The sequence below is a fragment of the Asterias amurensis genome, chromosome 12 (assembly GCF_032118995.1).
Source record: "Asterias amurensis chromosome 12, ASM3211899v1".
Classification (NCBI taxonomy): domain Eukaryota; kingdom Metazoa; phylum Echinodermata; class Asteroidea; order Forcipulatida; family Asteriidae; genus Asterias; species Asterias amurensis.
This window is the reverse complement of record NC_092659.1, coordinates 10,206,869-10,234,788: the sequence shown is the minus strand read 5'-3', so window position 1 is coordinate 10,234,788 and position 27,920 is coordinate 10,206,869. Positions and strand designations below refer to the sequence as shown.

At 39.9% G+C, this 27,920-nt stretch overlaps 2 protein-coding genes across 2 annotated transcripts; both read right to left on the bottom strand.

Annotated features, from left to right (window-relative positions):
- Positions 1 to 1,878: 1,878 nt before the first annotated feature.
- Positions 1,879 to 12,183, bottom strand: LOC139945143 (neuromedin-B receptor-like). Its single transcript, XM_071942421.1, has 3 exons — positions 11,915 to 12,183; positions 6,472 to 6,620; positions 1,879 to 5,571 (listed from the first exon to the last, which is right to left on the bottom strand). The coding sequence occupies exons 1-3, from the start codon at positions 11,925 to 11,927 to the stop codon at positions 4,648 to 4,650; spliced, it is 1,086 nt and encodes a 361-aa protein (XP_071798522.1). The 5' UTR covers positions 11,928 to 12,183; the 3' UTR covers positions 1,879 to 4,647.
- Positions 11,996 to 18,603, bottom strand: LOC139945409 (uncharacterized). The gene is made up of 6 exons (XM_071942760.1): positions 18,495 to 18,603; positions 17,642 to 17,869; positions 17,000 to 17,165; positions 14,975 to 15,102; positions 12,826 to 13,086; positions 11,996 to 12,018 (listed from the first exon to the last, which is right to left on the bottom strand). Exons 1-6 carry the CDS (start codon positions 18,571 to 18,573, stop codon positions 11,996 to 11,998), a joined length of 885 nt encoding a protein of 294 aa, XP_071798861.1. The 5' UTR covers positions 18,574 to 18,603.
- Between the last annotated feature and the right edge of the window lie 9,317 nt (positions 18,604 to 27,920).

Sequence of the window (27,920 nt, the reverse complement as noted above, 5' to 3'; positions counted from 1 at the left end):
ATAGAGTTTTTCGATAAACACAGTTTATCATTTGATAAACAAGGTTTTTTGATAAACACGCGCGCGCGGTCACTAACTCTCTCTTTTTCTGCGTTCTGTTTGGCTGAACACGGTCACGTGGGATGAACTAATATAGTCTAGTGATCGCGCGCGCGTTTTGCGGGAACTAGTTCCCGAGCGGGCACTAGTCTTTGAAAAAAGTGCCCTGTTACAGCGCCCTCTTTGCTGTGAACCGTGAACAGCAACTACAAAACTTCCTACCTTTACCAGATTTCTGTTCTTAATATTTCACACCAGCGGGATGCCGCGCTTCGCGCGGCACCCCGCTAAATAAGAGGATTCTAGTATACAAATGTTGTAAAAGGTAATGTGGGTGCAAGGGTAGCCTTGCTCAAGGCAGTCGCATTATTCGCTCCGAAAAGACGCCGCTGTAAACCCACCCGTATACCCTGTGCGTGGTGAGTGCGATCACACCGCATGACCCACCCGTATACACACTGTCACATCGTACGACTACTGTGCACATAAGTAATCCGCACTCATACCACTTTACCGCATGCGGAGGCCGTCAGGCCGACAGCCTTGTCGAGTCTGTAACTTTCGGGTTTAATGTTTTGTATTGAAAAATGTCCACAAGTGGAAGAATATGGGGGGCTCTCGGATATGCTAGTATGCAGTCCATGAATAAGTATATCTTTCGTCAGACCTATCAGACAACACAGGATGTGAGGCAAATGAATTATTCATTTTGACGTCCAATCACGTGTATTTACTTTCTTTTTGAAAATGTTTCAAATTTTGCGTGTACACGTTCTGTGTGCGGGGATGTCATATTTATGGACTGTACGACTAATGGTGCAGAGTCAAAAGGAACAAATACAGTTTCACAACAATGGGTTGTTGTTTGATTCGTTTAAAAAATGCTGGAAAGTTGGGTAGGCCTACATGAGTGACGGCTTCCACCTTCGACCAACAGGTGGCCCATGTCAAAACCAGACAACCACACATGTTAGGAGATATCGCTTGTGACTCCAGCCAATCAGACAACTCGTAGGAGGGAGTTCGGGTAGGGTTGTAGACTTGCAACCCGACGTCTGTAACGACACAACCGTGTTGGGTTCCACAAGGATGCCATGCCACTGGACCTTCTAATTTTCAATCCAAGATGGCGCGGGTTACGCTTTTAATAGTAGTATAGATTAGACCGAGCTGTGTTATAAAACACACATTGACTGGAATAATTCGGTAACTAGTTCGTCTATTCCCCTCGGGCCTGTGAGTGACCAGCAGAGGTCCCCCCCCCCCCCGGCCATTGCCCTCGGGAAATTGGTCTCTCTTCGCTGGCTACTCAACGTCCCTCGGGGAATAGACGTACCCTATAGTTACCTTATTGCCAGTCAATAATGTGTATAGTTCACCACGTGACCGTGTTTCAGCTAACCAGAATACAGAGCAAGCAAGAGGTGGGTGTGTAATAACATAATATTATAACGCACCTCTTGCCTGTTCTGTATTCTGGTTGGCTGAAACACGGTCACGTGGATGGGATGAACTAATACCAGTCTTGGAAAATAGTGCCGGTTACAGCGCCCTCTCTTGACTTGAACCGTGAACACTACTACAAAACTTCCTTTTTTTTCCAGATTTTTGTCTTTTTTCACATTTAAGACCGAGCTGTGTTATAGAACACATATTGACTGGCATAATTCGGTAACGTAGTGTACGTCGAGTAGTTTCCCTCTTCTGTTCACTCAAAGTCCCTCGGGGGAATAGACGTTCACTAGTTACCTCTTTGCCAGTCAATATGTGTAGTGCCTTATTATACTTTACCGCCCAATAAAGGGCTCGGTTGTTGTGCAATGTCAGGCAATTATAATCTTTTGTAATAAATTAGCTCTCAATCGTTTAAAAGGCACGTGCGTTTATTGAGCACAATACATTGAAAATACATTGTTTACAATATTACGTTCAACTTACAGTCTTTTGGATTAATTGCTGAATATGTTAACACCGCAGAGGCGTATATTGAGCATTACACATTATCACAACAAAATATACTATAATAGTTTTAAGGAATATTTCATGATAGACACTATGACGTCAGAAGCTCAAACAGCCCCCTAAAGGAAGACAATTCATATGGTATTGGTTTCGCTTATGCCAACCGGTTTCACCCTCGATGACCGCTGAGATGAGGATGTGCTTATATGATCTGTACGTTGTTGTTCGGGATGTGATGCATAAACCCTGTTCATACTAAATACTGCGAATAAGATACGATTTGATTCCACAGCAGCGACTGTTTCACAGGGGTTGCCCGCATTTCAACCCATATTGCGAATTTGTGACGTTAAAATTCATATCGAATTCGTTAGAAGTATGGAATAAAAGGAATAATATGGAACATAGATAATTTTTGGCGTAGCACATAATAATAGGTCCACGTGTCACATGAAAACCATAGTGATGGCGTTTTGTGCAACGACACTATAATATACAAATATCGTTGCGGTACCCACTGCCAAAACATAGGATTCGAACTGCCTCTAGCTGCTGGGCAACCTCGGTAGTCTAGTTGGTAAGACACTGCTCTAGAATTGCAAGGGTCGTGGGTTCGAATCCCACCCGAGTAACATGCCTGTGATATTTTTTCACATGACTCGGGAAAATACTGAGTATACAGTGCTAACACACATCGGTGTATGGGTAAAAACCAAAATTAATATACAAATAACCCGTTTGACTAATTAATACAGGCCTTAGGTTTATAGGCGTGACTATACAGCGTAATACATGTAGCAATTCTTAGACACATTCTTAAACCAGTGGTAATTGTCAAAGACCAGTCTTCCCATTCGCTGTATCTCAACATAAGCATAAAATAACAAGCCTGTGGAATTTGGCCATCGAAGTTGTGTGAAAATGATGAACTGAAAAAACCCCACCCTTGTTGGACAAATTTGTGTGTTTCCAGATAGCAATAAAAGACTTCTAGCTAGAAGTCTTTTAACGTTTTAGTGAGAAATTACCTCTTTCTCAAAAACTATGTTATACTTCAAAGGGAGTCGTTTCCCACAATGTTTTTTTACTATTACGAGCTCTCAGGCTCGCTACCAAGTCAGTTTTTAAGTTCATATCTGTTTTGTTTTCAGTAATAATTACCAAACGTTTAACTTCCCTTACAATGAGTTTGTTGAGAGTATATATAAACCATACCATTGTTTTGTTATTAATATTAAGACACAATCTAAAACCATTAGTTATACAATAAATTGCGTACGTACGAACAACTCTTACATTTGAATAAAAAGGATGGTGTTTTAAGAACTATCGAATGATAAGTGGATAACGACCTACTTTATAAAAACAATATGCTGAATTTTTTTTGGATTAGACTGGCAGGAGTGGACTTTAGAACATTATCTGCAGTTAACGCCAAAGAAAATTAGAAAATTGATTTTATTTGTATAAACATCATTTATAGTTTCAATCCTGCTGCAGATAATGTTCCAAAGTACACCCTAGTCCAATCCAAAGAAATTTCAGCATATTTGTTTTTAGGAAGTATAGTAAACCAACTGCGCTGACACGTAAATCCAGAGGTCGCAGAGGCAACTGAAGCCATTGTGATTTACCGTGGAGCTATACTCCACGGTTCACCCAATATCAATCGAAAATGTACTATGTGCTTATTTGAAATGTATATAAGTCGCGTCCCCTTATACATGTACGTGCATTAATATGGATATCCCTCTACGGTTGCTTATAAGCAACCGTACACAATATACATGTACATGTAAATATATTGTGTAGTAATTTTGAACTCGGGTGTGGATCCCTGACTATAGGCTTCTGATTGGCAACCCAAACAAAGATATTGACAAATTCGTCTAAATCCCACACATACAAAAACCCAAAGCCTTTTGCAATGGGTGGACGAAACCCCCCATGCCTGTTGTGTGTATTCACTGGGCTTGTGTAAAAGGCGTGAAAGTTAGTGCCATAATTACACAATGCTCTCAACGTCTATAGAATATGGAGCGCGTAATAAACAACAAGACACCTCAAGGAAATGACACGGAAATTATTGAGCACCAACATTATTATATGAGTTATATATTTTCCCCTCAGAACTTGGGAAAATTGTACACTCATCGTGTAAGGGCAACAAACTGTAGCACATCAAATCTATGAACTGATTTGTAACACGGTTTGTTCAAGTAAAGAATGCTCTATAATTACAGTACACTCGGCTTGTAATGAAATAAAATAGTGTTAAAAACATTGACATTATAATTATATGAAATACTATTTTAAAATGTTAAATATCTTGTTTTTAATCAAAGTGTACGTTTTAATATAAAAAGTCCAAGGGGGAGGTGAACCCCGCCCCAGTTACGCCACTGCCTTACGGTCAAGGCTGTCTAGATGAAGAGACATTTTTTTAATTTCAGTCTCTACACAGTCTCAATCAGAGATTAATCATTACACATGTAAATGCAAAAACTGAACCTGCTGTGATTTCCTTCAGCATTGCTTTAGAAGCGAGTGCTTATTTAGTTAATCTTGCAGCTCCCAGACAGACAACACAACAGCAAAAACCCAACAGCACATACAACTTTTTGGCCGTGGAATATATTATACAAATCACTCCCTGTCCCCAACCATGTTTGTACTAAACACAGTCTCAGTATATACGCCGTCAGGTACAGGTGCGTAACGACCGTCAACTTTACGTGTGGCAGTCTGCCTACCACAACGTTTACGACAGCACAGGAAATCGTGTAAAGGTTTACGATGAACGCCACTGATGAGGAAGACAACAAATGGATTAAGGCACGAGTTGACATATATTAGCACGTGGGCTATCTCCATTAGACGTAAGTAGAACTCAAAAGGCAATGATACCAAAGTATTCACAGAAGCATACAGAAAAAACATATTTATAAAATGGTAGGGAAACCAGAAAACAATAAACGCAACAGCCAAGACAAGTACTACCACAGCCAGACGACGACGGGCTCGGATTGCCTCCACAGATTCACCACTCGATTTTCTGCACACTAAAACTTGCGCCATTCCTACGTAGCAAATGATGATAATCAAGACTGGCAAGACGTACGTCAATATTGTGTATGAAGTCGAAAAGGCAGCGATGGCCAATCGGTTTGGGGGAAGCAGACGGCAAAAGTACAAAGACCCACCATCTGAACCAGTATAAACATCTAATGTAACAAATACCCACAAAGGTACAGTAAAGCAAAGACCAACCATCCAGACCGTCACCAAGATGGCAACGGTGCGTTTCATTTGGATACGCCACTTCAAGGTACAAAAACGCTCTATGCTTACTGCAGTCAAAGATGTTGCACATAACACCTGGCTCAATACCCAAGCTCCACCCATGAGCTTACATATGATTATTCCTGCTGTTCCTTCTGGGAAGCTCACGAACATCCACATCATTGTTGACATAGGGACAGAAAATACGAACATCATAATATCTGCGATTGCGAGGTTTACTACCAAGATGTTGGAGGTTGTACGCAAACGAGGGATCAGCAAAATCACCTAAAGAATAATAATACAAGAACACAATTTATACAACCCAGCTTAATACGTTTACCAATCACCGTTAATGCCATACAGTGGCATGGAGAGTGTGGGTTATACCACACGGCTTGTTTGAAATATTATGATTACAGTGCAGCCTCTTAATATTTTTAAAACTGTTGGTTCAACACTGGATTTCAAGATGAGTAGGCTATTATGCAACTACATTTTGACCTTATAATTATACATGTAGCCTATACGGTAATGTCAAAGTTCGAACGAATTTAACTTGTTTTATCGTTGTGTAAAGTAGGACTTGTTATGATTACATCTAACCGAGTAACAAAATGGTTCTCATAATGTAAAAAACAAAAAACAAAAACAATCAAAACACACGCATTTTGATTATTACTGTCACGCTCGGCAAACAATCACAATATGTCAAGTTCCATTTCTACGAAAAGCGCCCTTTGCGCGCCATCAAAGCAACACTGTGACGTCACACACTACATAAAATGATCAAAACAGGGCAATGGGAAATGCACAGGAACAATAACCTTCATATAGCCCTTGTTGAATACGTCAACACGGACTGGTTTCCAGAGTTATTCTGAGGCACTTGTACTTCAATGAGTCTTCGCTAGGCGGGAAATAGTTCAAACACCTAAATCTTAACAAGATCACTGTCAGACAATAATAATGAAGACGAAGCACAATGGCAGATTACTGAAGCGCGTTCATACTTTCTGCGAATGCAAATGTGAATGATTGTGATTTACGGCACAAATTCGTACAAAATAGTTTGCCGAACATTTAGGGCAACCCCTGCGAATATTTGCTGCGAGGGCAGCCAACAATTGCTTCGCATAATTAGCATTTACAGGAAGTATGAACCGGGCTTAGGGTTTCCTGAATTACCAGCAAAAGAGCAACATTTGCGGCGATACCAACGACTGCCAAGCACAAAGAAACAGCAACATTCCATCTCCAGCGTTGTGGCTGAAAATTCCACGTTGTGTTCGAGTGGGTATCCTCAAAATACTCATCTATGTTGTATGTTCCGTTGCCTGCAATAAAGGATTGAAAATGTGACATTTCTCAATAATGTTGAAATTGTTCACACACTTAGATGTGGATACACAAATTCCTCTTTAGTTACTCCTCCTCCATTAAACAAAGACCGAACATTGCCAAGATATAATGCAGACCTGCCAACCTTGTAATTTTTTTTTGAGAACCACATTATTGCAGCGGCATAAACATGATCGCCCAGTGCACAACGACATATGGCACAATGCTTACGGTCAGTCAGCAAAAACCATGGACCACTTCATTTTAGATGAACCATTCATTTAATGTAATTATATATCATATTCACACAAAATACAGGCTACTTCATAAAAAAAAAGTTGTATCATGATATCAGTGGTTATTTTAGGGGTGGTTGATGTGGCCTTTTCTGACTTTTAGTGCTCGTGACCTCAACAGTCTGAAAAAAAAAATGAAAAAGAAATCACCAGTTGACTGCTGGAACCATGTTCAAAATGCCTAGATCAAGGATTTAAAACTGAAGGAGGAGTGAAGGGGCAAAAAGTTTTATTTTATTTTTTTTATATCAAAAAAAAAAATTGCCAGGGGTTTCCCTACGGGCGGTGAGCCCATTTTGACACATTTCTGATCCATAACATATATTAATTTCATTGACAAGCTCTGTTGAACAATGTTCCTACATTATTAGTAACTTAAACTCGGAATGCAAATATTATAACTTGGTATCCATCTTTGGTTGCCCGGTAAACGGACAAACGAAAGCCCACCGTAGAGTTTTCCAGTTCCACTTCAATTCAGGCATGCTTCAATTCATCATTTGTTTCCCTTATCAGGCTTATACAAAGATTACAGGCCATCAAATTCCCATTATTCTCCCCAAATTCTCGGGAGTTGGGAAAAAATCGTGACGTAAATAATAACATGAATGCTACCTCCTGACCTAAACTGCTGCCGCTCTTTGAGATGTCTAAATGTCAAAGTGTGTGCACTGCCGACTGCACACGTGCACTGTGCAAAATGCATTATTTTCCACGTTGAGGAAGAAACTTCTTCGGAGCATGCATTCTTTTTATTCCGGGTGGAGGAGTACTTTTTCCCCCATCACTGACACTTCGCCTTCGATCGGCGTCCATGTTGCATAGTATAAACACACGGCGACGCGAACGAATTCGAGCCGAACACGTGCGTTGTGTGCACGTACATGTACATGTACATCCATGCATAAGGCTGTACATGTACTATACCAGGTTGACCGAACTGGTATGCACCATTCCCACCCCTTCTGTTACGCATTGGTTTATTAGTTTTCCAGCGGGAGTAAGAATTAAAAAAATAGTTCTAAGCACAACCTCTTTTTTATCGAAGCGCATAATGATCACTCAAATGTGGGGTGTATGGGGTGTTTTTGATCTGTTGTTTTTGCACTTGGGGTCGAACGAATAACAGTTGATTAAATTGAGAACAAAATTGTCCGTTCGTGCTGCAGTTTTAAAACACCGCGATATAGATTTAGCTTTTTGCGTACGTTCTGCAGAATATCTCGTACCACCGTACTCAAGGGTGAAAATGCGTGCATGGTACACAAAATGCGTACAGGTTGGCAGGTCTGTAATGCGCTGTGCCCTCTGTTCCACGTCACAATACTGGAAGAATGTTCCAATTAATGCCATACCGAGTCAGCATGACTTATCTGACCCGAATTGAGTCAAAACAACACAACACAACACTTACAACCATATTCAGTGTCAGTGCATACAGTGCCCACGAATCATTTGATCTTGATTTATTACTACCAGTAGGGGCCTACGTGCGAAATTGTACGTGTTTTCACATATCGTAGAAATATTTATTGAAAGTGTATTTTTTATTGTTCCCCCGTAGAATTCATAAGAATGGGTCACTTCCCATCGACGGGGTGTTTTTTTTTTTTTTTTTTTTTTTTTTGGGGGGGGGGGGGCGTTATTACCTATAGAAATGTCCAGGCAGTGAGTCCAAAGTATATGGGAGTCTACATGGAAAACAGACAATAGATAACTAAATGCACAGTTCATAAACACGTTTTTCCCCTTTATTTAAAGTAAAGTTTACCGGCAAAATTTAACTGGTTGTGGGCCTACATTCGGAAGGCACAAAAACCGTACGGACGCAAAATATATTTTAATAGCCCACCTGGTCAAGGAATAATCCATTTTCGTTCGATCGGGACTGGGCATCTGTGCTGACAGTGCAAAACGAAGAGTAAAGAAACATGCATTTCGAGCATCGAATTGCATTTTTCGCTGTCCCACATGAATAACCACGACATGTGGGATAAACTGAGCATCACAATCCAGTAAGGTGAGGGAAGTTATATCATGTATCGCATGCGATACACAACCCGGTGGTTTGGGAAAGGTATACGTTTGGTATAAACAATCCTAAAAATATTGTGAAATCATTCCAGTAATTTACTTCCGAGAATCGTTATGTTTGATAATGCCTCTCCTTCGTAATTGAGTGTGTCAGGTATCTTTGAGTGTTTGTTGAAAATAACATTTCTTGGAAATCAATATATTAAAGGAACACGTTGCCTTGGATCGGTCGAGTTGGTCTTTGAAAAGCGTTTGTAACCGTTTGTTATAAAATGCATATGGGTAGAAAGATGTTGTAAAAGTAGAATACAATGATCCACACAAACATGCCTCGAAATTGCGTGGTTTTCCTTTTACCTCGTCGACTAACACGTCGGCCATTTATGGGGGTCAAAATTTTGACTCCCATAAAAGGCCGACCATGTTAGTTCGCACAGTAGAAGGAAAACCACGCAATTTTGAGGCAAACTTGTGTGAATCATTGTATTCTACTTTTATAACATCTTTCCAACCATATGCATTTTATAAAAAACGGTTACAAACGCTTTTGTTTTGACCAACTCGTCCGATCTAAGGCAACGTGTTCCTTTAATTACCTAAATACAAACTAAACGCACGGAACATAGGAATGATCAACAAGCCTGTCCCATCTACAGTTCTCTATAACATTTATTCTGCTTTACACCTTGATTTTGTAACCAACCATTTTATTACATGGACAGTTTGCGGTGACACCATGTAATGACTATCTCTAATGAGTTGGGGTGGTTCTGAAAAGAACCGTTGGTTTCATCTCGACGTTTCGATCAGTATGCTCTGATCGTCTTCTGGAGAAAAGCACCATTTTATTGTATGGCACATATTTCCGGGGTCACAAAGGTGCTACGTGCTACCAAACAAAACAACCTGGTCGAGGCTGGTACCGCATGGCACTGGTATTCAATCATGAAAGTCACAAACCTACGGTAGCATTTAAAGGGACCCTGAGAAAAGAAAGAACGCCACATACACGTCATTTACCTCATTTATGAATTAACAGAAGTCATAATTTGTCGATCCCGTTTCCGATTTCTTTATGCCCATACATGTATAGGGCTAGGCCTATTGCTTCACACAGCGACCTTGATGTTTGTAAACTTGAAATATTATGTGAAAACGATAAGCAAAATGGAGGGCAGGAAAACCCGTCGGTCCTGCACACTTGACTATAATCGATAACGTTTGACAGTGTTGAAGTGCAAAGCTGCACATAAGGTCTATGCACATTTTTGTAGGACAAAAAGCACAGATTTACATTAAACTTACTGGTACACAGTTTGATGAAGATAATGACAGTAGAAAGCTTCCCTGAAACTATTACTTGCTGAGGTGCTGTAGTTTTTAAGAAATGAGTAAATTATTGTCATTGCAATATTTTTTGTCTCAGTGATCATGAGACGAAAACCATTTTAGCATGTAAAAACGTATTTTCATGACATTGTTTTACTCATTTAAAAAAATCAGCACCTCAGCAAGTAATATTTTCAGGGAAGCTTTCTAATTATCTTCAAACGGTGTAAGTTTAATGTAAATCTTTGGACATTGCAAATCTTTGGACATTGTGTTTTGTGTTACATAAAGTACCAAAATCCTTTAACCATGAACTTCAATTCAATACTGCAGAGTTAACTGAGTAAGTCGACATTATAAAGGGCGTATACAAAATATAAATTGTACCTAAATTGCGATTTTGCAAGAGAGGAATATATTTTTTAAGATTTACTAATCTTCCAATTTCGCCAGTGGTGGAACAAGTAAGTCCCTGCCTCAACCCCCTATACATTTTGAAATTGGAACTTCTGAGATTAAAAATGACCCTGAGTCGACTGCGCAGTCAATGTATTTGTTTTTACTTCAATTCTTCAGAGAGTCTCCAAAAATCTTACTGTACCTTTTGGGGCCCAAGTCTATAGAATTGTGTAAATAGTCATTTCATTTGATACCAATTTGATAGAGCACATGACTTTATCAGACATAAAAAATAAATGAGTCTGTAAATAAAAAAGGCATTTTTGAACCAGTCAAAGTTTAAAATTCAGTGCTGTGTTCACGTTTGAAATTCATCGTACAGGGGCGAACTGCAAAGTATCCGTCAATACAAAATTGCACTTGAGCTCAAGGCCAAAAGGATCAAAATAAAACACAGTGCTTTTTTCTACACCACTTTAAATCACTAACAACGATTTTGTTTGTCCTTTTATTAGCTCCATGATGATACCATGGGGTCGGGGTCCTTATTCCATGATACTGAATGAGTAAATCGCCAAACTAAATTTGACCTCAGTGACCCTGACATTCCAAGACTGTAACTACCCTCCTTGCAGCTTTGGAGGAGTCCATGCGGTGCCATTGGTTGGGGTTATATCTCAGCCAAGAAACCTAACTTAACTATGGGGAAACAGAGGTAGAACAAGAGAGTCGTAGAATTTGTTTTTAACATTTGCCAACTTCGGAGGAAAACTATGTGGGAAACTTGTAAAAGTTGTGACAATCAAATGAAATTTAACGTCAGTGCTCGGGTCTTGTGAATCCGTCAAAGGACACTGTGCCAATAAATAAAATGGTGAACCCCTTTTGGCTTTGGCTCCCCCTCTGCCCCGCCCCCAAAGCTGCATTTTGTTTTAGAGTCCCAGGTTACAAAGACATAAAGGTTCTATGTCTGTGGTTACAATACTTTAAACATCACGATTCTACGTATTACTACATACACACGAGTCCTTCAAATACATACAGTCATGATTCCTTCAAATACATACAGCCATGATTAAGATTAAGGATAACTTTCCGTATGGCGCCACCACTTTTTCACTCATTTTTACAAAAAGGGATATTTCAATCAGGTAAATTAGATACTATATTATTTTATTTCGAATGAAAAAGTGGTGGCGCCATACGGAAACTTTTCCAAGATTAAATCTAACCTGTGGAGTCCATCTTTCAGCAGCGGTGAAAACTCAGTTGAAATGTTCTGCTAAAGTTCAACAACTTGCGATAGGCAATGGTTACATGAGTCTACAGTTTAGACCTACAAAGTCATACGTGAGTGCATGCAGTATATAGGGCTGAACAATTCACCTCCGACAATAAAGGCTGTGACATAATAACGTGCGTCTAAGTCGATCTATAGAAAGTGTACTGTGCTATGTACATGCATATGTAAGCTATTGTGTCTAAGGGCACTGTAAGGTTGTCAGTGCAAGTGATCGTGAATTATCGTTGTTTTTATAAAAGACGCAAACAAGCGGGGGGTTGCGTACACGTCGTAGTGTATGGAACGCCAAACGGGCAATTAATGTGATCATTGATCATCTGGGCCCAATTTCATGGCTCTGCTTAGCACAGAATCGGTGCTTACAGAAGCAGGGAATTCTGTGCTTACGGCAAGCGTATTTCATGGGTTAGCGGCGAATTTGGGCTTCTGGGCTTGCGTACACCACGTTACTAGGCATTCTATGCTTACAAGGCTAGCGCAGAAATTCGGCGCTTGCACGTATAAGCGGGGAATCGCGATCGTAAGCGCAGAATTCGGCGGTAAGCAGAGCCATGAAATTGGGCCCAGGTGACGATTACCAGACCTAGCCTGAACATCTGACGTCACACTTTAAGGCTCGTGAATTACGCCAGAGAGAGTGGCCTCAAGTCTAGGTCAATTCCCGTCCATAATCACCTTACAACTACATTCAGAATGCAGGCGACCGAACGTGCAGCTGCCAAAAGTCCTACGCTTATTTAATATCAACTGGTGATCATGGTGAAGGTCTTGTTCAACGATGATTTATTTGCAATGATAAATTAATTGAACTATATTATTTTGATAATATAAATGACATACCTGGGACTGCATAAACATGCATACCAGCCGCCTTCTGTAAAATGTATGGTCCTTCGTTTGTTACCATCTTGTTAGTTAAGTTCATTCTCAAGATGGTGGCTGCGTTCCAATCTGTCCACAGCAAATACGAGCCGTAGAGGGCTAGAGCGAATGGATGAGTTTCCCATTCACTCATGTTTTTAATGACCGATCTATCATTACCAGATAGGTCAACCGCTTCCAAGGTTCTGGTTCCTGCATCACACCAGTACAAACACCCCCCTGTTGATCAAAGTAACAGCTTATAAAAATAATAATTATTATATTAGACCGATTGCGCTACCAACATCACGTGACCTGAGATGGGTATTACACATCAACAAACACGGTGTACTGCATAGCCTTGCTCAAGGCAGTCGAATTATTCACTCCGAAAAAAAGACCGCCGTTGTATAAAACCCACCCGTATTCACTCTGCGTAACATCGCACGACACGGTGCCCCCGTACACTATCCGCATGCGGAGGCCGTAAGGCCGACAGCCTTGTAGGGTCTGTGTTGAAGCCACTGACCTCATTACTATAATAAGCGAAGAGTTCCCACGGTCAGTTCATTACCATAATGCCCGCGAAAGACGAGACATGTCTACATCATCACACACCACCACCACGGACGCTCAGCGAGCATGATAGGCGTGCGTGATTGGACGTCAAAATGAATAATTCATTTGCCTCACATCCTGTGTTGTCTGATAGGTCTGACGAACGATATACATATTCATGAGCTGCTAGCATATCCGAGAGCCCCCCCCCCCCCCAATTTTTTCCACTAGTGGAATTTTTTCAACACAACACATTAAACCTGGAAGAAACAGACCCGACAAGGCTGTCGGCCTGACGGCCTCCGCATGCGGTTAGTGGTACGAGTGCGATGACTTGTGTGAACAGTATTCGTACGATCTGACAGTGTGTATACGGGTGGGTCATGCGGTGTGATCGCACGCACCACGAACAGGGTATACGGGTGGGTTTACAGCGGCGTCTTTTCGGAGCGAATAATGCGACTGCCTTGAGCAAGGCTATGTACTGTATTATTAACGTGTTAAAAAGACATGGTAGTTGTTGCATTTGTTTGTGCATTCGAGGTTTTTCTTTTTCTCGAAATCATTGAAGAATGCCAGTGGGTAAAAACAGTTTCACCAACTAGGAAACTCTACTGTTCACACGATGTCATGTGTAATGTGCACGGAAAGTGTAGTTTCACATTGCCCTCATTGCAATGATTAATTTGCTGCCAATATTTTCGGTACAAATCTCCTGAAAAAGCTGCAAAGTCCTTTAAATTTACCCAGATTTTTGTTAGTTAAGAAGGGGGTAGCTGTCAGCTATTGTCAGACAACTTCGCGGTCTCCCTTGGCACAGCTCGACTTTAAAGCCATGCACAACGCAAAACCCACGGCGCGTGAGGTTGCTCAAACAACGGATAGTTTATAAACATACTCTCAAAAGAAACCTCATTTGAAGTAGAATACTGGATTTTTCAAACTGAAAATGTGATTTAAATCAAAGTCACAACATTCAACTTTAACAAAAGGGCTTTGTTTAAACATGCATGGGTTATTTATCGAAAATACAACCGATTATGGCCCATCGGTCCGAGTCTTCCAATGTCTTTACTGTGTAGCTGTGTTTTTCTATACCCATCTATCTCAGGTCGATCACGTGATCACATGTAAACATTGGTAGCGCGATCGGTCTATTTTAACAGTCAGGAAGGTAGTCACGATTACTGCAAACCGCTATGCAGTTAATGCTTACTTTTAAATGAAGATTTCGATTGATGATTGTGCCATGGAGGGTGCAACCCAGCTTATTGAATGATTCTCATAGTTCATTTGAAATATCCTGTGTGTTAAACATCATTTCTGAGTGTAGTTGTATTGTAGCATGCAGGGCGACACATATTTGGTTAATTTGCTTTCTTATTTTCTTCTTTGGTTAATTTGCTTTCTTACTTTACTTCCCATTGTGACCGGTAGTGAAACAAACCAACTTTTATAAAGAAGTGAGTAAAAATTAGTTTTAAAATTACATTATGGTATTTTTGATAACAAGTTTTGTACGCCCATACTTCTAGTCTAAGTATAATTTTAAAGTATAGGTCGACCATACCTCTGACGTCAAGGGCAATTCCGTTTGGTTTCCAGAGCGAATTTTCAACAAGTGTAACTCGATGACGTCCATTGTAATCGGCCCGTTCGATTTTCGCATTGTTTCCCCAGCAAGTCCAGTAAATATGCCTGTGCAATAAATAATACAACACGATGCTGGACCATTAATAATACTATGTGTGGTAGAATACTCTCGGGACCTCCCCTCAGCCTAACCCTAACACCGGACTCAAAGCAATGGTGTTTCTAACCAGCGGAGGGGTTCGAGTCCCGGGCCCAAAGTCCATAAAGCTGTTTAAAGAAACTGCCGTCGATTGTGCAAGATAAAATAAAGAAGGTTTTTTTTTTTCTTTCATCAGATTTGTTATTTCATGCATATGTTGGGATACACCAAGTGAGAGTAGGCCTACAGGTCTTTGACAATTACCAAAGGTGTCCAGGCCGTCGATTTCACAAAACTCTTCCTAACTTAAGACTAATCTTAGGACTTAGGACGAGTCCCAACCCTACACTGTAGCATGCAGTCCTTAAGATTGATCTTACGTTAGGACGAGTTACTCGTCCTAACTCGAGATAAGACGAGTCCTAACTCTTTGTGAAATCAACCCCTGGACACGTTTGGTATTATTTGTCAAAGACCACTGTTATCACTTTGTGTATCTCAACATATGCATAAAACAACAAACCTGTGAAAATTTGAGCTCAATTGGTCGTCAACGTTGCGAGATAATAATACAAGAAATACACCCTTGTCACACAAAGTTGTGTGCTTTCAGCTGCTTGATTTCGAGACCTCAAAATCTAATTCTGAGGTCTCAAAATCAAACTCGTGGATTTTTTTTCTTTCTCGAAAACTACGTTACTGCCAGAGGAAGCCGTTTCTCACAATGTGTTATACGATCAACCTCTCCCCAGATCGTTACCAAGTACGGTTTTAAGCAAATAATTACCTATAGTGTCTTTAACCGTAAGCAAATTTGTGTGCTTATTGTAGCAGAAAAAAATGCGTAAGCATACACGTATCAAGGCAGAACATTTCTAGGCGCGCATGAACGTTCACCATGGATTGGCATTATTACGTCACACTCGTGTGCTTACTGCGGGTGAGCAGCTTTAGGAAATATAAATTTTGCTGAGGGACGCTTTTAGCAAAAAAGAATGCTTTTAACGTGTTTTGTTAAATTGGGCCCTGGTCGTGACACTTGACGTCCGAAGTCAAGACATAACCACGACCTTCGGATGGGACGTAAAGTCGTATATAGGTCATGTGTGTGTTGTGTATGCACGTAAAAGAACCCAATACGCCCCTCTTAATATTTAAGCATGAGGTACATCACAATGCTAACTCAAAACGAGGCGATGGGCGCAACCACTGCTAGTGATGTGGGACGTGCGCCAATAGCCTAATTTTGGGTAAGAATTATGACGTCATGCATAAAAGAGAGGCGTATCTCGCTACGAAAGAAGGGGTTTGACACTGGTGTGTCTTGCACTTGGCTGCTGAATGCGCCGCAGCTGCACATTGTTAACCTTAAAATGTGCTATGGTCGATACAAAATATATATTTCTGTCCGTATACAAGCACCTTAAAGGCACTGGACACTATTGGTAATTACTCAAAATAATTATTATCATAAAACCTCACTTGAGTACGATTAATGGGGAGAGGTTGATAATATAAAACTTTGTGAGAAACGGCTCCCTCTGAAATGACGTAGTATTCGAGAAAAAAAGTAACTTCAACGAATTTGATTTCGAGACCTCAGATTGAGCTCAAAATTTCACAGGTTTGTTTATGCACATGTTGAGATACACCAAGTGAGAAGACTGGTCTTTGACAATTACCAATAGTGTCCAGTATCTTTAATGTAGATACATGCACTCTAAGAGTAATACAACAGTGTACACAGGGCATGTAATGGGGCATAGTCTGTTAAATAATAATAATAATAGTTGTGGCTTCGTATAGCTTTTTGTTGCGGCCAACGAGCTTCTTATTAATGAAGTATGTTTGTGATTACGGTACCTTCCAAGGCTGTCAGCAACTATGTCACGGGGAAGTGTTACACCCTGCAATACAATAACCCGTCTCTCTGATCCATCAGTTAATGATCGTTCGATCCTATTATTGGGACTGGTATCCGTCCAGAACATCAGCTGTTCCTGTGGGTCAAGGGCTAGACCTTCGGGACCTGCATTGACGTCATAAACGGAACACAATTCTTAAATTTTAGTTTTGTTTTAACCCAGTTTACTCAGTACTTCCCCGAATCGTGTGAAATAAATATCACAGGCATATTACTCGAGTGGGATTCGAACCCACGACCCATGTAATTCTAGAGCAGTGTCTTACCAACTAGACTACCGAGATTGCCCGAGAGGCAGCCCAGCGCACTTTGGTTTAAAGAAACAAGGTATCAATATTCGAGTACATGAACAAATAAATGTTACATTTAGAGCATTACTGCATTGGGCCCGCCAGACACCCCCCTTGGGTTAAACAATGGAGGACCACCCGAAACCAAGTTGAAACGACCTATTGATATATGTCTTTGTCCCTGGTTTTCCTTGCTTGCCCCCCCCGCCCGCATGAAAATATCTGCATCTTCCACAATGAAGTGACTGGCACAAGAAGCCCCATAATGGAAACATCAGATAATCAACTTACCGGATAGATTTTCGGCCACCAGTGTTTGTTGCAGAGACCCATCCAGTTTAGCACGTTTGATTCTTGGTTTGTCCGATTCAGTCCAGTAAACCATCCTATGAATAGGGTCATACTCAACAGCAACCGGGCCTTCAACGTTGTTTAGAGGTAGAGGGCTAAGATCAAAACCAACAAGACTCCCTACGTAGATGGTCGAATTGCCGTAATCTGCCACAAGCAGGAAGTCCGCTGCAACAAAGTCAAATCAAATAACTTAATTGCAAAAACAGTCCAGTGTATTATCTGAAAGTCGAAATCGTTGTAAAGGTTACGAGAAACAGATAGGAAATATTCACCCCCCCCCCCTCCGAAAAGGATGATTATTATACGTCTTAAAACCGTGAAAACTACTTCCCGTTCAGATTGTGCAGCATGCATAATAGGCAGGAGACAGCCCTACTAAATTCGGGCAAAACAAAACTTCAGACCACAGCAAGAATAGAAAACCCAAATTGGACAGAGAAAGCAAAATAACCTTCTTACCCTAGAATAGAAAGTAGATATATAATGTTTTTTAATTTGTTTATATCTAATGTCGGGCAAAGAGTCCCCTCATGTCTACGCCCATGGCAGCAGGCTATCCCATTCAAGATCGTAGCCATATAAATGATTGCGACAGCTCATAAAGACTTCAATAATTCCAGCAGATTTAGGCTTCTATTTAAAAATACAGAACAACTTGAACAAAATGTTAACTTATATGCCCTTCACAAAAATTACCACTACTGTGGATGTATGTTTGCTCATTCGTTTTTGCTTGAGACATGATCGAGTTATTTTAATTGTCATAAACTACAATCCACCCTAACCCTACCTGTTGTTGAAAGGACCCAACACCGTGCGAAACAAACAGCAATAAAGAAGAGCTGCGATGCTAGATAAATTGGCTTCATATTCTGTGTCCTTTATGAGCTCCGGTTCCCTGCGTCCGATGGCGACGACGTCTACATAGAAAATGCGGAACAAGCCAAAGAAAAACCCCAGTACATCAAGAGCGTGCCGATAAGATCAGGAGTTTGGTTTTCTTTCCCTTTCCACGGTATGATTGCAACGACTAGGTCCGGAAACCATTGTCATTTCATTTGCGGACACATTATTTTTAACAGAGTGAACATATTTTAATAATTGTAAACTAAGGATTGAAATGTAGTCTTCAGCATTTTTGAGGATTACATAATTACACTTTTAATTTATAAGTGAAAACACGACGCCATAACCGGCCTGGTGCTTCTCATCATTCAAGTTTTATCTGTGTTTCATAAAGATGTTTACCACTTTACACTCATTGAATATTGGCAGCTCTATTTGGATCGAAACCAGAACACAAACAATATTATTCGTCTGTTGTTAAAACACACGAGTGTCCGAGTAATAACAAACCAATTTCCGGCTTAAGTTAAAAAAAGAAAATAAAAAATGGATTTAATAATCAAAGCCTACAAAAAAGCAAACCAAAACAGACATCAAAGTGTTAAAAAACAAAACAGAGCTGAATTAATATTGTAAACAGAGTTGTGCTATACATTGTCAGGTGATGAAGGAGGAAAGATAAACACACAAGTCACGTCGCCATTTAAATCTGAATAGTGAACTACTTTAAAGTCGTTGGGTTCTTTGATTTTATTACACACTCTATTTACTAGACAATGCATTGAAATGGTTCAAAATAAATTTGAAAAATATTGAATATTGCGGTTAGAGTCATGAGTGCATATACTTGCCAGGTATAGATTATGTTCTTTTGAGAACTTTTTTGAAAAACCACTCGTTTTGTTCGCCATACCACTCTTGCAAAGAGCAATGTGGCGGACAACTTCTTCTAGAGTGGAAGACGGGAAATTTCAACTCCATTTAGAGTGAAGTTCGTTCCAATTTCACTCAGTAAGAGTGACACAGATTGACTTTCTTCACACCAAAGTACAATACACCGCAGACCACTTGTTTTAATGAATGTGTATTTTCTAATCATTTTCTACGGTCTTAGTATCATTCGATGCATATGACGCCAACTCTTGACCTCCAGTTTCAAAAGTGCTTTATGAAACCATGGAGATAAAACACACGCAAAAGTAAAGAGGCCTGGTAACATATTTTTGTCTATTATGTGAGTCGTTCCATGGTCGAAGCAATCAATGAAACAATAGCATCATACATTACAACCACCCGGTGCCTGCATGCGTAGCTAACACCGTGACAAATACAAAGTGCTTTCAATTAAACTCATTTGCTCAGTTTCGTCTAAACAACCTATAAATTCAGTCGAGAAACTGATTTTCACAAGCTCAACAAATTTGGCTGGATTTCCTGTCGTCCTATTTCAGTAACCCGGTAAGTTAAAGACACTTTGGCAGCTTTGGCAATTGTAAAAAGACCTATATTCGCACTTGTGTTCAAACATGCATACAATAACAAATCTGTGAACATTTTGGCTCAATCGTCATCGAAGTTGCAAAATAATAATGTAAGAAAAAACACCCATTGTTGCACAATTTTGAGTGCTGTTTATGGCAACAATTATTTTGACCAATGGGCAATAGTGTCCAGTGCATTTAATCGTTGAGCGCTTAAATTGTTTTGAAGTGTGTGCAAAAGTTGCAGTTCTAATTGCACATAATATTCAGTTCTTTTTTCAATGTGAGCCTCTTTTGTTTTTCGAGTAAAGGAGAAGAACAAGAGACTACACAGAAAGAATTTTATAGACCACTCGTTTATTGCTTGTCGTTAAAAGCAGTGGACACTATTGGTAGTTACTCAAAATAATTGTTGGCCTAAAATATTATGGTGACATGTAATGGGGAGCTAGTATGAAAACATTGTGAGAAACGGCTCCATCTCTAGTTACGTAGTTTTTGAGAAAGAAGTAATTGTTCACGAATTTGATATCGAGACCTCAGAATTAGATCTGAAAGCACATAACTTCGTGTGACAAGGGTGTTTTTTTCTGTCATTATTATCTCGCAATTTCGACAACCAGTAAAGAGCTCAAATCTTCACATGTTTATTACTTTATGCATAATATGTTGCGATACACCAAGTGAGAAGACTGGTCTTGGACAATACCATTAGTGTCCAGTGTCTTTAATGACAATCTGTGTGCGTAAATGAAACATTGGAAGTTGACACAGCGCCGATGGATAATATTCAATCAATCAATCAATCAATCAATCAATAAAACATTTATTTCCACATTCACATCACATGGAGGCATCATCCTTAAAAGCCGAGGCTTGTGGCGAATGTGCCATTTACAAGATTACAGAACAAAACAGGATAACAGCACTAAATAGACGAATAAATAAATACTAACCGCTACGGTAGATAACTACATAAAGGTTTAACCATGGTTAAACAAGATATATATAACTGTGAAGCAGAACATGTATGTGAAGTAAACAAAGGGACAGCAATTATACAAACAATACAAGTTAGAAAACATAGACGCACTAAAGATGCAATGTAAGATTTTTGGCCGATTTGACCCAAAAGTTTTGATTTAAAATTCAATAGGTTTTTTGACGGGGAAAGTTACACGCTTTCATTTGAGCCGTTGCTCGAAAAAGTCCGCCAATTATTAGTAGCAGTGAAATAAAGTGCTAAAAATTAGTTTTTGTCGGGATCCCGACAATATCACGTGACCAATTCTTATGTGTTTTATAAGAAACGTTTTCAATTTCTGTCATGGTGCCTGACCATTAAAAGTAAAAGTTAAACCTTTATTCGTTAGAGCGGGTGATACTCTTTGAAATGCCATTCACTCAAAAAAATCTATTTTTTAATGTTTGGGGCCAAAAATCTGACATAGCATCTTTAACAGTTTGTATGTCTTATTATGAGCTTAGCCAGAGTATGAGAAGACGAGATTTGTCTTTTATAAAGAGTGCTGCTCTGCAAGTCTTAACGTACGAGAGGCACGGCGTTTGTGTTGATCTTGCTGCATCTAATCCATTGCCTTTTATACGGGCAAACATCAACGGTAGACGTTTTGATTTTGCAAATATTTCCAACGTTAGCATTAATTGTAAAAATAATCTTTCTTCTTTTATCACTGTCACTTCACAGAATACGCCTGTAGCTGAAGAAGAAACCTTGAAGATACAATGGCATCACGAACACGTTTGATAGTGGTTAGTGTGGTGGTGTTGATGATGTTGGTTGCGTTTCAGGAGCACTCAGTAACTGCAGAGGGTGAAGTAGCTCAAAGTAAGAACACGGACTAAGTATTTTTATCAATCGTAGGCTGGTATTGAAACATCGTTCTGACTAGTATTGGTCAACAGTAGGCTGGTATTTAAACCTTGACAACACCCGCTTTTCAAAGCGCCCTCTTTAATCTAATTATTTGTTTTTAAAGTCACCTTACAATTTTATATGTTTAAATTATAGATAAAGTTTATTAGGGGGTTGACTCCGCCTACCCCTTTTGTGACGTCAATCGAGGCAACAGACTTTGCCTTGATGCGTAGAGTAAACACACGTGCAAAGTACATGCAAGTCCAAGTCGTGAGTTTGTACGTTTCGAAAAAAGTGTTTTTCTTGCAATGCCGACCATGTGTATTGCTGATGGATGCAGCAAAACAACCAAAGATGGGGTCAGTCTGCATGGCTGGTCAGACTCAAAGGGAGCAATAGTGCCGTGTGGTCCGGTCCGACGTCTTTTTTAGCGCGGTGCAGCATTTTATCTTCAAATATCGCGCCTCGATTGACGTCACGAACAGCGCCCTCTCGGGTCGGGTCTACTCTTAAATTTGTAAATAAGATAATAACTAATTTTTTAGAACCTTAGTTAACTGTTTATTCACATTCCACACATCAAAACACATTTAATATAAGTGACAAAAGCTTTATTTTGACAAAATACCACTTCCAGGTGACTTTAAGGGGTTCGTGTTATCAAGCACCTGTTTATCTGTGTTATTGCGTCTATATAGGTGGAGTCATTCCATGGGCATCTTGGGTTTCATCCCTGAGACGTGAAGCGGAAGTACGTCTCCGTAAAAGAGAGACACGTGACTGCGACACCACCAACACCAACGAGGTCGCGGAACCTAACAAATAAGGTGAAAACATTTAAATTTCACTTGATTTATCTGAGCCCCATCTATCGTGCCTCCGTTCGTTTCAACAACAATAACTTCCAATGCATTGGTGTACAAAAGGCACTGCAGTGATTTTGTTCCCCTATAGAATACAATTTAGCCATCATTCTCAAAAAATTCCGGATTTTTTTAAGGATTCCCTTTTTTAAATCGATTTAGAGATAAAAATGTCCTAAAAAGTAACACGACAGTGGCAATTTTGATGCAAAGGAAATACCATTGCCTAGGCCTGAGCCTTTCTGATGTGCCATTATGCTTTATTTGCGTATTTTAAAAAAGGTTCTTGGACATGGTTGGTATTTGTCAAAGACCAGTATTCTCACTTGGTGTATTATCCCAACATTATGCATACATTAACCTGTGAAAATTTTGACTCGGTTGGTCATCGAAGATGCAAAAGAGTAGTAAAAGAAAAAACACACTTGTTGCACAAACTTGTGTACCTTCAGATGCCTATAATTGTAATAAAAGGCTTCAGGTATGTAGTCTTTTATTATACGAGTGAAAAATTACCTCTTTCTCAAAGACGACGTGACTTCAGAGGGAGCCGTTTCTCACAATGTATTGTACTATCAACAACTCTCCATTGCTCGTTACCAAGATAAGCTCTGATGTCAACAATTATTTTTAGTAATAAATACCAACAATGTCCAGTGCCTTTAATCAATGTATTATTCATTTTCTATAAAAGTTGTCAACATCAACGCATTAACAAAGGTGGACCCTTGGCGATTCCTCATAGTGTGCAGTGAGCGGCATGCAATGCTTTTGATGCATTCTAAACATCTTTTGAGCAAAAGCAGCAGTTTTATCCTAAATTCTATTTGTTTTATTATAAGGGTCTGAAAAAATAAATGTAGGAAAATAAGTGTATTCTCTTTTAATTTCTCACTCAGCTTTTCCGTTATCTTTTGGGCAAGGGGGGGGGGGGGGGGTTAACTCAACACAAGACGTAACAGAAAAGTAAATAATTATTTGATGACAAAAACTGCGGCCATGGAACAATTTGTATTTCGAACATAAACATTTATGGACGTTGCAGATCTTAAACACCTTTCTTTTCTGATTAAGATTCTGGTCTGTTTTTGATGCAGGTTTGGTTGGCGATCAATGTCCTGTATTTATGGTCTTATCTCTTAGTGTCACATGGTGTGCGCCATTAAACCAGCTAGCTGCCGAGTTCAACCCTTGACCCTGCACAGTCTGTTGGCGACATTGACGCATCACACAGGAAATGTTTTTGACCTTTATTATTTTAAAGACTTTCAAAATCTAATTATTAAGTTTTCTTTTTAACAACCTGATTAGAACACCGGGATACGAAACATGAGAAATAATGGGCCTAGCCTATACGGGAATGCATTGCGGAAACTCAACAGAGGCCCTGGTTTGAACAAGATAACAGGGCGACCATGGTAAAACAGCATCTCAGACATTTTTGTTTCTTAAATATTAAGATAATTTCTGGTTGAATCGAGGGCTTTATTATTTTTTAAGGTTTGAAATGCGTACTATGTTTGGTTGTGAATATAACTTGTTCTATCACGACCCCTTTTAAAACTTTCATCCCATTTTATGGCAAAAGAACCTATCTCCGTGTTTGCATGATTTTCTCAAAATTTTTTTTTTTTTTTTTAGTTGGGCTTTTTTGCCATATGGACGGTCCGAGGGGGTCGACAGTTTCCGGAATGAGGTTGAAGGGTGCATCCCACTTCATAAACTCCCATAGAATACAATGTCCAAAGCTATTTAAAAACACGAAAAATACTTAGAAGTCTCACAGCTTTTTACAGTAAAGGGGATTATTCATTACTCTTGAACCCCTACACCAGTGTAATTTTTCCAAACGTCCGAGCATCAATCTTGAAAAATGTCCCTACACCTCTCAGCAACTAGGACCAGTTTTTAAGGGCCTTTATGCATGTCATCAAAGTTATGTAATCAAGTTGGAAGTCAACATCCCCAAGTCACTATTCGGCCGTAGTTGAACCCCTTTCCGGAGGCCCTCAATGCTCAAACAAACAATTAGTGACATCGTTGTTTTGTTTTCTCCTTGGGGTGCATCCGGTACTTCTTGAAGCTTTGACTGCGGCTTGTTGCTCTGTCGAACTTATTGGAAGTTCATTAAATATTGTTTCAATAATATACCGACGCCTATTAGACCTCTATCACGGTGTGTGGTCATCTTGATTTTACTTCGTTCCAACTCATCGGTAATCAAACTGAGGCTGGACGAAATAATAGTCTGGTGTCATGCGCAATGGTTAGCATTAATTACTGTTATTGGAAACAGGGAACTTGACCAAGATGGTGACAGCATGATAAAGGTCTTTATAGGCCACAATTTAGAGACAAACTAACTATGTGTACGTAACAATTTAAGAGTAATGATGTTATCAATGTTATCAATATTAAAGACATTGGACACTATTAGTTATAATAATTGTCAAAGACCAGTCTTCTCACTTGGTGGATCTCAACATAATGCATAAACTAACAAACCTGTGAAAAATTGAGCTCAGTATTGGTCGTCGTTGCGAGAGAATAGTGGATGAAAAAATGCCCTTCTTTGTTTAGAGACCTATAAATCAAATTCTGGGTTTCGAAATCAAATTCAAATAGTTTAGAGAGAAATTACCTCTTCCTCAAAAACTACGTTACTTCAGAGCGAGCTGTTTCTCACAATGTTTTTTTACACACTGCAGCTCTCCATTACTGTCGTTACCGAGTAAGGTTTTATGTTAATAATTATTTTGAGTAATTACCAATAGTGTGCATTTAACGAGCCCAACGCTCGTAACTCAGTTTGGGCAATAATGATTTCATGTTCATATACGGTAGAGTTCTGCAGATCACCTAACAATGAAATGGTGGTATAGTGCGAAGGAACTATACGCCTTTCTTAATACTTATACATGACGTCATAATTCTGACCTAAAATGAGGCTATGGGCGCACGTCCCCCATCACTTGCAGTGGCTGAGCCCATCGCCTCGTTTTGAGTTAGCATTCTGACGTTTATACCTCATCATGCATAAATATTAAGAGAGGCGTATAAGACGCACGTTGGCAGCCATGTCGAACATCTGGAAATCGCATGGACAGCCTCAAGCCCGGTTCATACTTCCTGCGAATGTGAATGCGATAACGAATGTTGACGTCACAAATTCGCAACGAATAATTCGCAGCAGGGCACCTTTGTTCAACTCACTTGCGAATGTCGCTGCGAAAGGAGGGTTGTGACGTCCCATTTACGTCAAATTCGCTTCGCATTCGCATTCGCAGGAAGTATGAATCGGGCTTGATGCTACTCTCACACTTGGGGTAATATGCTAGCGAATGAGCTTACGAACGGAACTATTTAACAATCGCTCAAACTTCGCAACATTCGCCACAAATTCACTACGTTCACAAGTCATTCTGCACCTCCTTACGAAGATCGGTCAATTTATGCTGCCCTCACACGGCGAATATGCTAGCGAATATGCTATCGGAAGGAAATATTTAACAATCGCTCAAACTTCGCAGCATTCGCCGTGTCTTCGTAAGCGTTGGTAACAAATTCGGAAAAATCACAAATTATTCCCCACCTCCTTACGAAGATCGCTCTACAAACCGGTTTGTAAATTTCAGCGAATGTTGCGAAGACGGTCATTCGGCGTGCCTTTCGTAAGCATTGGTAACGTTGGTAAAGCGTGCGTAAGCGTTTGCAACGTTCGTAAAGGCATTGGCAAGCGTTGGTAAGAATTCGTAATATATTCGTAAGATATTGGTAAGGAGAGGGCCGACCGAGGACGATCGAGGGGTGAGACTGAGATGAAAATATTCACTATCCAACTGACATTTTGGACGAATTCAACGCGAAATTCAAATATTCATGTTCGCAAGAACATTCGCCACTCTGTGAGAGGGGCAAAATGAAGCTTGCGCTTCCGTACATTCAGCGAATGTTGTGAAGACGGTAATTCGCCATCGATTTGCGTAAGCATTTGGTAAGCCATTGATACTGTTGCTAAAGCGTGCGTAGTATGCATAAGATATTGGTCAGGAGAGGTTTAAGGACGACCGGGAACATATTCACTTTCAAATCACAACTTTTGAGCGAATTAATTATGGGTAGAAAGATGTTGTACAAACATGCCTCGAAATTGCACGGTTTTCCTTTTACCTCGTCGACTATAACAAGGTCGGCCATTTATGGGAGTCAAATTTTTTACTCCCATAAATAGCCGACCGTGTTAGTTTCGCACAGTTAAAGGAAAACCACGCAACTTCGAGGCAAATTTGTGTGGGCCATTGTATTCTACTTTTAAAACATCTTTCCAACCATATTTATGTTATAAAAAAGGGTTACAAACGCTTTTTGTAGACCAACTCATCCGATCCAAAAACAAGTTGGAAGCGAATGCTCATAAGATTAACAAAATGGCAATACAACAATGGAGGTAACTAGCATCAGTGTTGGAGAAAGTCAATAACCCGAAAAAGTTTAGTTAACATCATACATTCATACTAAAGAATGTTTTTAAGTATAATTAGGGCACGGAGATCGGGGAAGTCTCTAGGGTGTCTGGAAGAAGAACGTGTTCGCTGCTGGCAGAAGAAGGCCTAGTTGGACTGCCAACATTCGAGCACTGAGTGAACAGCACACCACCGGCCGTAATGGACCATATCAGGGACTCGGACGGCTGACACTGTATTACAAAAATGTACGAACAGTGTACACTTCGACGAGGCTGGATACTATTGCCATTGGTAATTGGCAATGACCAGTCGTTCTCATTATCTCAACATAAATGTATACATAAAATAACAAACCCGTTAAAGTTTGAGCTCAATTGGGTCGTCGAAGTTGCGAATTAATACCGTAATGAAGGAAAAAACACCCTTGTTGACACTACTGGTAATTGCCAAAGACAGTTCTCTCATTTGGTGTATCTCAACAAAAATAACAAACCTGTGAAAATTTGAGCTCAATTGGTCGTCGAAGTTGCGAGAATACGCCACTATCAACCTTTCCCCATTACTCGTTAAAATAAGTCTTTATGCTAATAAACATTTTGAGTAGTACCAAGTAGTGTCCGCCCCTAGTGTCCACGCCATCATAACCCCGTAAGCCGAGAGAAGCAAGGGTCGCTCCGAGAG

Excerpts from the sequence above, each read along its gene's own strand:
- LOC139945143 (XM_071942421.1), bottom strand. Across the intron at positions 5,572-6,471 it reads CAAATGTTGCTCTTTTGCTG|GTGATTTTGCTGATCCCTCG; the intron begins GTAATTCAGGAA and ends ATTATTCTTTAG.
- LOC139945409 (XM_071942760.1), bottom strand. The coding sequence starts at position 18,573 with ATGAAGCCAATTTATCTAGCATCGCAGCTCTTCTTTATTGCTGTTTGT. Across the intron at positions 15,103-16,999 it reads GTTGCTGACAGCCTTGGAAG|GCATATTTACTGGACTTGCT; the intron begins GTACCGTAATCA and ends TTTATTGCACAG. Across the intron at positions 13,087-14,974 it reads AATTGCCCTTGACGTCAGAG|GGGGGTGTTTGTACTGGTGT; the intron begins GTATGGTCGACC and ends TTTGATCAACAG.